Here is a 12,722-nt window from a genome sequence, read left to right as displayed (position 1 = left end):
AAACCACCGACTGAAAATTAGAAAGAGAAGAAAGATTTTATCCTTTTCCTTCTCCTTTACTCTTTCCCACATAAATTTTAAAGGCAAATATTACTTTCTGCTCTTATTGGAATTTTACCTTAGTTTAAATTGATTAGATAAAAACAGTTCTCTATCATAAATGTTAGAGATTCAATAATATAATTTCACTATGACATATGTCCAAATGAAATAGAATCTATCGATATATAATATAAATAAATATAAAAATATTTTTGGAAAAATCATGATAATAGATTTTGAAATAGGCTTCTTGATATGTCTGTTATAAAGATCTTTTCTAAGAAAAACATTTTATAATAAAATCCTTTCCAGGAGTTTCTCTTTTTAAATAAATTCCGCATGAAAAAAGAAAACAATGCAACTAGTTTGAAATGCCAGGTAAAATATAAATAAAATCCTTGACCTTATACCTTATTTGGAAAGTATATTCATCAGTTTGTTGCTTGTATGGAATTTTCTAAGTGTCAGGAATTGAAGAGAAACAAAATTCAGTGTTTTATCTATTTGCCTACATTCTTTTCCTTTTTTGCTTCTTTGTGGATATTAGGATCAAACTAGCTCCTTTTCTTATTTACCAAACATTGTTACAGGTGGGAATAAAACAATGAAAGATAAAGTAAAATGATAGGTAAAGTAAACAATGGAAGGTAAATTAATTTTAAAAATTATTCTCTTTGGGTGTATAGGAAATATACCCCAACCATAAGAAAAGTGGATATTCATACTCCTGCCTCAATTTGTTTTTCTTTTTTCTACCTGGTTAGCAGATTTTTTTCCCTGCTTTTCTACATTTCAGTAATTTATCTAGTTTTTTGTGTTTTTGAATGTAGCTGTATTTAGAAGTATATAATAATCATGATTCAGTTTTATTAAATGATTAATTTTAAAACTTGATACCATGTAAATTAATGATGTAAAATATTCATGCAATTTTGACATATTTTGAGATGACTTTTCTGCAATAGCAGAGCCAGATATAAAAGAACCTTATTTTGTCTCATCTTCCCGTGTACCTGGAAATTCTTGTTATTGTGCATGGAAGTAATGGGACACTGGCGGGAGGCTTCAGAGATCTGCTTATCTGAAGATGTTCAAGTCCAGTGCCGTGGGGAGGTGACTTGTACTGTCCCAGTGGGTCAAGTTTTGATGACTTCTCTCTGCTATTTTATGGCAGTTTAATCTCTGAGGTATATTTTAGAGAATCACCTAATTTATTATGTATAGCCTCCTTAAAGATTGATACATGAAAATTCAAAGCAGATAACATATCCCTTTCTGTAATCAATTATTCTAGCATATATATTATTTTCTCAATGCACTAAAATGTAATTTTACATCTTTTATGGGATTAGCTGAGATAGTCTTGCAAACAATTTTGTGGCCATTTAAAAAGTTATGTGTTCTATATGCAAAACAACATAGCAAACTAAAACATTTTAAATTCATTTGCAGATTTTAGAAAGAAAGAATAATGAAATAGAAGAATTGAAAACTTTATACAGAAAGAAACAAAATGAAATGGAGGAGACTATTAGAAAACTTGAAACAAAAGGTGATGTTATATTGTTACATAAATCTTTTAATAAGATTTCCATTTTATTAGTGGTTATATAAAGTAAAATTTTATTTCTGACCTTTTGTAGTATGAGATGGGAATGTTTATGTGGGTTTCCATCAGTGGGTATGTTTATGTGAGCTTTCATTTGGATGAGGAAAAACTGTGTGTGTGTGGGGTGTGTGTGTGTGTGGTTGCAATGGTGGTTGGTTTGGTTAAGGAATTGGAACAGTCTGTCACTGTTATTCCCTCTTCTTAGCTCTCTGCCTCTTTATTGGGCTGCTATAGGTTAGTCATAGAATTAGAATTTTCTGGCATTCACAAAAAAATCTAGGGAAATTACTCTTCTGGGTCTAATAAAATTCATTACATTAAGTATCTACTGTATGCCTTATAACATACACTGGTATTGTTTGTGATCGAACAAACATTTAAAAAGTATTCCCCATTTACACTTTCATTAAGAAGGAGAAGAAAGCATGTGATCAAGTGTTAAACTGACTATGATTATAGGTCAGAACATCTAAATGCAATAGGCAGCCATTAGAGAGTGTGTCGAAAACATTTTTGGAGGAAAGAACTCTAAAAGTCTCCAGGTATTGCAATAGGAATGCTGATGTTGGTAAGTTTGGGGAAGGATGCTGCAAAACCATTTAGCTAGCATGGATATCCTATACATTAAGAAATAGACTGAAAAAGATAAGATAGCTGACTTGGCATGACTTAAACATGACCTTAAATTTCAGATTTAGACATTTCAAGTTTATCCTGTAGATGCTGGTGAGTCAGAGAAGATTTTTGAGTGGTGAGTTTTAGGACCTTAAGTTTTAGGAGGAGTAGTCTTGTAGTGGTGGGTGTGCCACCATGGTGATGCCAATTCAGTTAGAATAGTCAGAAGTAGGACAGAGTGAGAGAGAGAAAACACCCCTCTTATTAGAAAACATAGGCTCTAACCCCAGACCTGCTATTCAGTGTCTGCCGTATGACATGAGGAAGCCTCTGGGCTTTGGCTTACGCATTATAACATGAAGTTGAAGTAAATAATACATGAAGTCCCTTCCAACTCAAAGAGTTTATGCTCCCATGGTTCTGTAATTTTTCATGTAAGATGATAAGGACCCAAAATATCTGAATGATGGCAGTGGCAGTAGTGAGAACAGAGCTGAAAAAGAAATTTTGAGGGATTTGGTGAATGGTAAGATGCAGGCAATGAGTACGAGGAAAGGGCAGAGCAGATTTTCATTTAGGGTTTTCCATATGGAACTTACTGGCTCTCTCACAAATCGCCAAACCTGAGTATATCTGAGAGAATGGTAATGTCCTTGAAATTTAGGATGGCAATTACGTATATAAGTTAACGAATGAAATTGCTATTTTTAGGTTTACTTCCAGCCCAAAATGCTCATTAGAATTCTGTTCAGGTTCCTTCTCCAAATATCAGTGGCTACAAAAATATTTTAGCTTTATTTCTAGGTTTTTGTTTCTTAGTCTGACTTAAACTAGGCAATTTAAATATGCCAAAGGTTTAATAATAAAATTTCTTAAGGCTTTTTGAACTGAAAATGGATCTTAGTTTAATTTTGGAATTGTGCAGTAAAATGTTATTGATGCTAAAGACTAATATTAAATTAACTTGAATTTTTCTCCTTTTCTCCTCATTTGTTGCATAGTTGAGATAGAAGAGTGAAAGAAATTTCTATTTAAATGTTCATGAAAATTTTGGACATATAATTGGCATACATTATATTAGTTTCAGATGTCCAACATAGTGATTCACTATTTGCATATATTGTGAAATTATCACCACATAAATCCAGTTGACATCCGTCACCATAAATAGTTACAGAATTAAATTCTGCTATCTTGAAGTAAATGAATAAGAACACATTCAGTAAGCTAAGAAAAATATTACTTTGAAGCAAACACACAGCTGGATTTATTTTACCATCCCAATGACATGAATATATTGAACAAATTTTCTCTTAAATCAGTAACAGTTTAAATCATTTAAAAAAGATAGAAAATGTAAAAAGCAATTTATAAGGGAAATATTTTATATAATTTAAAGCATATTTTATATTATGTAAACGTTGGCCACGCTTTTAAAGTACCTAGGAGCAACGATATATCGAAACGATGGGTTCCTTTATTTATTTAGTACATGTCTTTTTGAGCACTTGCCCATCTTGCACTGTTATACTCTGCAGATGAAAAGGGGAAATATCTTTGCACTCAGGAAAGAGGCAAGTGAACCATTATTACACATAATGTAATAAGTGATCTAATGGAGAAATTTATGAGGATACAGAGGAATTTCTTTCTGGCTCTGCAAGAGGAGGAATCTGGTTGGTGAATGTTTCATAAAGAAGGTGATGCTGAGTCGAGAGTAAGAATGAGTAGGGTTTTTCAACAAGGGAGGGAAGGGCATTCCAGATAGGTAAATGGTCACATTTAGGCAGTGATGTATGAGAGAAAGTGGCCTCAGGAATCTGCAGACAGTTGATGTGTTTATAATATAAGTTTAAAAATAAGGAATCAGCAAATGATGTGGCCAGAAAGCGGCCAGATCACGAGGAGCTGTTTTCTGTATTAGAGGTTTTGGCCTTTGTCCTTTAAGTGTGGGGAGCTGTAGGGTTCTTCTTAGGTCGGGGAGCAGCATGACCGCCTTTGCACCGTAGCAACAGAGGGTCCACTGGAGGGGAGCGGAACTTAGGCCGGTGCACTGTTCAAATTGTCCAGGAGTGCACCATGATAGATTGAGCCAGGACTGGGGCGGGAGAAGTGGAGACGAGGAGAGGAAAGAACGAGATATTTTAGAAGAGAGAAGTGAGAAGACTTGGTGGAGAATGGAATTATCTATTAACTGGCGCACTCTATTTTATCATCAGACTCTCACGTAAATAGAATTGGTTTAACTATGCTTTCATCATTTTTGACAGTTCAGACCCTCATACGAGATTGTCAAGTTATCAGAGAGACTAAAGAAAACCAGATTGCAGAGCTGAAGAAGATATGTGAACAAAGTGCAGAATCTCTGAATAATGACTGGGAAAAAAAAGTAAGCCGCGTAAAGTAGTAATCGAAAATGTGAAGATTTATGCTTCTGAGTAACATATCATTATAAAAATAATGGATGTTTACAGAATATACAGAAAAGTATGAACAAAGAAAATAAAGTAACTTAAAATTCTAGATTAACTACCTAGAAATAGCTCCTGTTCATGTTTTAGTATATTTTCTTTTAGAAGTCTAATGGTCTCTAAAATAGTTTTCATTTACAAAACTTGCTTTTGACTAATTCTTGAATTTACTTAATGTTCTGAATATTTTTGTCACAGCCAATAGATTTTAAGCAAAATTAGTTAGGGAAACAGCAGTAGGATAATTTTTGGCAATTAAACTTTTAAAATTTTGGATTTAGGCCATTGGATCATTTCTGTCCCGAACTTTCAGATAATACAATATTATAGTATAAACTTGTTTTTTTTTTGATATAAACAAAATCAGTAGTGGATGGGCTATTCTTAGAGGAACATTTAATGTAATTAAGAAAAATATTGTCACATAATTTAGCAGTGCCAAGAGTAATGTAATAAAAATACTTGTCACGAACAGGTCTCCCATAGTCATTTTGTATTTTCACTTAGGTGCCCTTTGCCTTTAGTTCCAATTACCATATGTATTTAAGAGAAATTAAATATGTTACTTCTTTTGAGGTATTCTATTATAAAGATCTTCAGTTAACTCAGACTGATATTCTTTCAATTAGTCTGGGTTCAAAATAATTACTGAAAGTTCTAAGTGCCTTCCCAAGCAGACACGTTGGTCTGGATTATGTTTTCGTGACGGGAGCTTCAGGGCCACTCTGGGAGTGCACTGCATGTGCATTAAGATGGGTAGAGTTAGTTTTTCTCTAGTTTAATTTTGTTTATGTGATTTTTCTCTTTCTAACGTTTTGTTTTTATATATTTTTTTAAATTTGGCATATGTTGCGTTTGCTATAGCTATGTTACTTACGTACACAGCAGGCCCCTTTCCTGTCTTCGAATTCTCTAGTTTCTTATTTCCCAGTTTAAGTTGTCAGGTATTTGAAGAGCAGTCTTCTCCCTTCTCCCATGTACAAGGGTACAGTTTATTCTTTAGTGGATGTGAAAACACTACAAACGTGGTTGACGATGTTTTTGTGAAATACAGTTGCATGTAAATCTGGGTGTAGATAAAAATGTGGTGTAAGCAGACCAAAAATTCATAAGCAGATGATAGATTTACTTTGCGATTATGCAGTCATTTATTAAAAAATTATTAGGTATCTATATGGACAAGGTGATATGGTAAGTGTGTGTATGTGTGTGAATATGTGTGTATGTGAATGCGTAATATGTGTGTATATGAATATGTGTGTGTATGAATATGTGTGTGTGTATGTGTGTGAATATGTGTGTGCTGTGTGCAATATGTATTGCATGCTGTGTATGTGAATATGTAATGCGAATATGTGTGTGTGTGTGTGTGTGTGAATATGTGTGTGTGTGTGAATGTGTGTGTGTGAATATGTGTGTGTGTATATGTGTGTAATATTGTGTATGTATGTGTGTGAATATGTATTTGAATGTATTTGTGTGAATATGTGTGTGTGAATATGTTGTGTGTGTGTGAATATGTGTTTGTGTATTGAGTGTGTGTGTTTTGTGTGAATGTGTGTGTGTGTGAATATGTGTGTGTATGTGTGTGAATATGTACATATATGTGTGTGAATATGTGTTTGTGTGATGTGTGTGTGTGTGTGTGTGTGTGTATGTGTGTGTATGTGCTCCCCAACAGAAATCTCCATCCTACATCTCACTTTAGGCCCCACTTATCCAACTACCTATTTAAGGGATCTCCTTGATTTAAATGTCATCATTCTCCCCAAACTCTGTCTTCTTCCATTGTTGCTAAAACAGTCACTTCCTAAGGATTTTCCCTGTTTCTTTCTTCTCTGTGGTATTGCCGTCTTCCCAGATGCTCACTCTTCTTTTTGCCTCATCTCTCACATCTAATCACTTACCAAGTTCTGTTCATTCTACTGATTTGAATGTATTCACCATTTTTTTCTTCTCTAATTTCCGGAGACCATTGTCTTTGCTTAGATGTGCTGTAACTGGACTCTTTGCGCCTCTTCAATCCACGCTCCACAATAAACCGTGTTGATGATCTTTCTGAAACACAAGTCTGGCGTCCTCACCACCGTGTTTAAATCACGGCAGTGGCTCTCAGGTGCCCTTAGGGTTCACAGGGCTCTTCGCCGTCGACACTGGGTGATCTTTCAAGCCTCACTGATTGTCGCAGTTCTTCCCCACTTCTTGTACTTCTGTACAAGCTGTACAAAACTTTTCCCAGTTATCCGACAAAAGGGCCTTTGGCGCCTCCTGTCCCCATTGCCAAACCCTGGCTAAAAAAATCTCTGTGGGAATGTATAGATCCCCTCGTTGTCAGGGCCACCATGGCGTCATTATCGCTTAGTTAACCCCAGCACGATTCATGCTTTAGAGTGTGCTTACCGTTTGCTGCTACAGCAGTTTATCCCTCAGGAGCATGTTTGCCCTTTAAAAGCCTCCCCAGACCAAGCGACCTGGACTCCACAGTTCATTGCTGGGTTTGGGCATGCTCTCAGTGATGCACTGTGCCCGGTACATGGTACACGTTAATAAAATTGGTTGGGTGAATACATAAATATTGTCATCTCCAGTCAGATTATTAGACCAGATACACATGTTTGATCCCCAAACAGATCATCCTAGTTATAGCATACTGGTTTTTGCCAGTGTCATTTTCACCCTCATAGTCTCAACTGTAGATTCCCTGGATGAGTTTCCAGGGTCTCAGACTGACTTAGAGACACAGGCACAGGTCCTTTATAAAGCAATTTTGGGATACACCTGAGAAACCACTGTGTATTAATGGGTTACTGTACACAGTTGACTTTTGATAGTCAGTAGGCATGTGGCCTAGGACCTTTGGGAGACAATAAACACAAAGAAACCACTGCAGGAGAAATAGAAGCATAAAATTCTAAGTGACTTATTTAGATTCCTTTATATGTATATCAATTGACAGCTATGAAGCAGCACTGAAATTTAGGTGCTGTGAGCTTGGCTGTACTCATGTACCAGCTAAGTGACTGACTTGTGAATACTAGACGTAACACTGGTTTAAAATATATACTTTGGCAAAAATACAAATACAACATAGCAAAGATTTTGGGGCACCACATGCAAATAGTGAAAACTTAACATATAAAGTTTGTGAAACCCAAGGGTCTTCTTATGGCTATTACTGAGCCATCCTCACTCTTCCTTTTCAACTAGAAACTAGTGGAAAAGTTCTTGGGGCCCTTACCAGTAATTAGCATAATCACTGCCATCATTCTGCCTCTAGTTTCCACCATCTTTCAGTGTTTTCCCTGTTCCTTCAATATCTTCCTATTCAGATAAGAGTCTATATGTATGTGTCATATCCTTGTTGTCTCCTATTCATGAATGGAAGGTCACATGTATCTTTTACACTGTTTTGGACTCCTGCCCTCCTCACCCACTGAGTGAGCCTGGGATTGGATGCAGGAGATGGGAGTTAGATTCAGAATTTTACTTCCATTCAGAAAAGTGAAGGAATCCCCACAAGGCTGTGAGTACAGATTTTTCAACTCCCTTTGGAAGCTGTCCATCGAGCCTTGTTTTCTTTACCTTAGTTATATAGACATTTAGAGCATATTCTTTATAAAGAAAGATCTTTATAAAGATCTTTCATGAGGACATATAGGATACAGTTTCCTTAGAGAACTGTTTGAATTATAAATGCTATTAGTTACATAGACATTTAGAGCATATTCTTTATAAAGAAAGATCTTTATAAAGATCTTTCATGAGGACATATAGGATACAGTTTCCTTAGAGAACTGTTTGATTTATAAATGCCATTTTTGTGTCCACTTTTGTATAGATTAAGGAATGGATAAAAGTAGTTTCTTATGGGTACAGTGAAGGAGAAGGAATTTTTAACATTACTCTTGTGCATGTTTTTATGCAAATAATATGAAAATACAGACAGTGAGGTAATATTCATAAAGATTATAAAGGTTTTTATTTTCTGATTTTAGGCTAATGCTAGTGTTTAGTTGTGACATCGTATTATCTGTCTTATTCATTGACTATATCTGCCTGAGGTGGATAAACTCTCTTTAATATTTGTTTATCCATTAAAATTTTTTAATTCAGGAAAGTAAAGAGAAAAAGTTTCTTAATGATGCTCTTTATATGTTATCTTTACTTCGAATGTTTATTTGTAAGTTTTATATCTTTTGTTATTCGGGTCACCATATAAATAAATAGAGAAATATAGGAAAACATTTTTTCTGAATTGCAAAATCATCTCTTTTATAACAGTAGTGAAAGAGTCAATTCTTCATTTCACTGTGTAGCTCCACAATGCTGTAGCAGAAATGGAAAAAGAAAAGTTTGATCTTCAAAAGCGGCACACTGAAAATATTCAGGAATTGCTGGAGGACACAAACGTGCGTCTGAGTAAAATGGAGGGTGAATACGTGGCACAAACACAGTCCACAGTAAGTCTTTTTTTCTTTTCTTGCCATTTTTCGAAACTGCCCTCTTAATCTCCATGTCCCCATGCTTCTCTGATGTGCGCAGTGTAGAAATGTGATATAGAAATAAAAGAAATCGCTTTACTTCCCACTCGATACTGACTTATATATGACAATGGGCAGTCTCTTGAAGTAGCTGTGGGATTTCACTCTGGACTGTTTAATGCTACTTTTTTTTTTAACCCCCAGAAGCCTTTATAAATCTTTTTTTTTCCTACTGAGTTTAGAGATCATTTCTTTTCTTTCTGTTTGTTTTCCTCTTTTTAACTGGACTTGATTCTTTTTCTGAAAATATTTTGTACTAGTTGAAAGAAATCAAATGGGAGATAGTTGTGTGTCTGACCGCTCTAACACAGATTTTCACAGGTTCATCTTGACTAAGGACCAGACACATATATCACAAGGGTAAACCCCCAAAATTCCCTTCTCATAAAGATGTAGGAGGCACCACAGCACACAGCAGAGAGACCAGTAACTTTCTCGAAGGAAAGGTGGAGGATCCCCTAAAGGCTCCTCAGAGAGCACCTAGTTGCAAAGGATAGGTCTGAGGGAGTGAACGTAGAAGCTCAGCTGACTTCCCGTGTCACGTAAGCCTGGAGCAGGCAGGCTGATGGGCATGCAGACCAGGGCTCCTCTCTGAGGCGGGTGCGCCTCACCAGTCTTGTTCCTGATACATGATATGACCTCACAGAGTGTAGAGCGTTGTATCCTAGGCATGGACTCAGTCTTCATTTACCACTACAGCCCACCCAGCCCAGCCGGGCTTGGTCCAAGAACTTCCTTGAATTTAAAGCTGTGGAATTTGAACAAGAGTCGGTTACCCAGACATATCTTAGCGACCCCTAGACCAGCTCTGTGGTCCATCACAAGGTCAAAAGACAGACAAAAGAAGATCCACAGTGATTTGTATCTCTGGCTCTCTGTGGAGATCAAATGAGGGGACCCAGAGTGGGTGCAGATAGGCCATTTAGGAGGACACAGACATCTGAGTAAAATGGTGGGTGGACACGTGGCACAAACACAGTCACAGGAAGTCTTTTTCATAGTAGTCCAGGTGAGAGAGGTGGCTGGCTTGCATTTGGGTAACCTCTGAAGGGGAGACCTGGCACGTGATTCAGTTCAGTGAGATGGAGAAGGCTGAAAGTAGGTCAGGTATATCAGGCAAAAAATATCAAGAATTTATCTTCTGGATGATCAGCATACTGATATTCAAAGTCAAATTTAGATCCGAAATACATTTTTGTCATCTTAACATCCTAAATGTTCACGAATGTGAATTAAATATATTAAGTAATTTTAAAGTTGAAATTTGTGAAGAATATTGAAGGCTTAAAATGTTTAATGCATTGTTATATATTATTAGTAAAATAATATTAAGAGAACAATATCTTTCCCAGTGGAATTTTTAATTTTTATAAATTTGGGATGTAAAGAAAAGTGATCCTTTGGAGCCAAGAGGTCACTGTCAGAAAAACTTCATTCTATTTTTAATGAAAGTCGAATTTCAAAATTAGCATTCAGACCTTGTCATTAGATAATAGTAAATATAAAGAAAAATGGACAGAGTCTGTCAGCAGGATTGAATTTAAGAATCATCAAAACTAGACAGATCTTGCAGAGCAGCTCCCGATTTAATAATTAAACAAGGTAGAGTTCAAGGCATGGCTTAAGATGAAAGACGAGACTGTCACTGAGAATTAGTTTCTCTGTTTTGTTCTTTCAGGCTTTTTTCTTCTTTTGTTGAATCTTGTTTCAGTGCCATTTGTTGTAAGCAGAAACTGGTATAGATTATATTTATATCTTTTGGTCTTGGTGGGGATTTTCTTCGTGAAACTCATAGTTAAAACATGTCAACACTGGATTTTTAAAACAATGTTAGAACTTATAAATATGAAAATTATAGCAAAATTATTAGATGCTTGGGAGGCGAAGGCTGTGAAATACAAGGCTCTATCCATAGCTGTGTTTAGATACTGAAAGTCTGCGGGTGGCTCTATTGAAATTTTACCCTTATTAATGGAGTTCTTTATTGTTTTCTGTACCGTGGAGCCCACTGGCGATTCTGTGAATTACATAGTCCTTCTCAGAATAATGTTTTTAAATTTAATAAAATATAAAGGATTACAAAAGAAAGAAATTATATTGAGTTAAAGTTGTCAAAATATTAACAAATCAAAAGTCATGATAAAGTAACATGCTTCTAAATGGATGCAATAAATGTCAAGATTTAGCAGTGGGCCTAGTAACTGTTGTAATTTATGAATAATGATGAGAGCGAACAAAATTTAGTGATTATCTAACACTGCAATGGATTATCAAAATATTTGTGATTTCTCTTGGTCATAGTTGTCGCTAATACTACCTTGGTTTGTTGGCTCTATTCATGACTGAAGGGAATGCCGAAGGCCAGGTAGTGCAGCGAAACAAAGATGAGCTCTTCCTTTTTATTCACATTCCCTGATAGTCTGAATTCTGTTTATGGATCTGATCCAGATTAAGAGTCCCAACCTAATGAGTATCAAAAGGCTTGAGGCACCTGAAAATTTTTGTTAACTGTTATTAACTGACTATTACCGTGCGCAGTGGCATGCAACGACCCCATAGAGCCACTTACTAGAGCCACTACTCTCTGAGCTAGCTAGAATTTGTCATTTTATAGTCGTCACCAGCATTTCTTCTCCTGACCTCCTGAGGAAGAAATTCCCAAATAGCTCCAGTTCATCATTTTGAATAAGATGATCATTTAAAAAAAGGATTTTATTTTCTAGGACAGTTTTAGATTTATAGAAAATTTGAGAAGAGAGTACAGAGAATTCCCATACACTTCACACCCAGTTTCCCCTTAGAAACATCTTGCATTATTTTGGTACATTTTATAATAAATCTTACCAAGATTGACACATTATTATTAACTGAAGTCCACAGTTTATTCACTTTTTTTTTTTTTAGTTTTTACCAACTGTCCTTTTTCTTTCCCAGGAGCTCATGCAGGGCACCACATTAAATTTAGTTGTCATGTCTCCTTAGCCTCCTCTCGGATATCACAGTATCTCACACTTCCCTTGTTTTTCATGACCTTGACAGTTTTCAGGAATGCGGGTCATGCCCCTCTGTTGGGTTTTGTCTCCTGTTTTTCTCATGATTAGACTCGGGTTATGGGTTGAGGCAGTAAGATCCCCAAGGTAAAGGCTCTTCTTACCACATCGCATTAAGGGTCCAATCTGTTAATGACTTACCGCTCTTGATATTGACCTTGAACACCTGGCTGAGGGTTAGATTTTCCTGGTCCTCTTTGGGACGAAGTGACTGTGTGCAGCCTGCGCTTAAGAAGTGGGGAGTTACGCTTTCCATCCTTGAGGATAGAGTTTCTACATAAATTATTTGGAGTTTTTCTGCATGGGAGATTTGTCTCTTCTCCCTCATATATTAATATATTCAATCATATCAGTATGGACTCAGGTATTTTTTTATTTTATACACTGAGTTATA

General features: G+C 35.9%; 1 protein-coding gene across 13 annotated transcripts in view; it reads left to right on the top strand.

Moving 5' to 3' along the window:
- The window catches only part of CEP112 (centrosomal protein 112), a 327,899-nt gene that overhangs the window by 57,925 nt on the left and 257,252 nt on the right, over positions 1-12,722 (top strand). For all 13 annotated transcript variants that reach the window (XM_039859703.1, XM_039859699.1, XM_039859702.1 and 10 more), the window contains 3 exons: positions 1,495-1,594; positions 4,537-4,655; positions 9,054-9,197. In XM_039859703.1, coding sequence (XP_039715637.1) covers positions 1,495-1,594; positions 4,537-4,655; positions 9,054-9,197 — 363 coding nt within the window. The remainder of the gene's footprint in view (positions 1-1,494; positions 1,595-4,536; positions 4,656-9,053; positions 9,198-12,722) is intronic.

This window comes from Pteropus medius, unplaced genomic scaffold (genome assembly GCF_902729225.1).
Source record: "Pteropus medius unplaced genomic scaffold, Ma_sr-lr_union100, whole genome shotgun sequence".
NCBI classification, from domain to species: Eukaryota; Metazoa; Chordata; class Mammalia; order Chiroptera; family Pteropodidae; genus Pteropus; species Pteropus medius.
The sequence above is the reverse complement of the archived record's forward strand: the minus strand, read 5'-3'. Positions and strand labels throughout refer to the sequence as shown.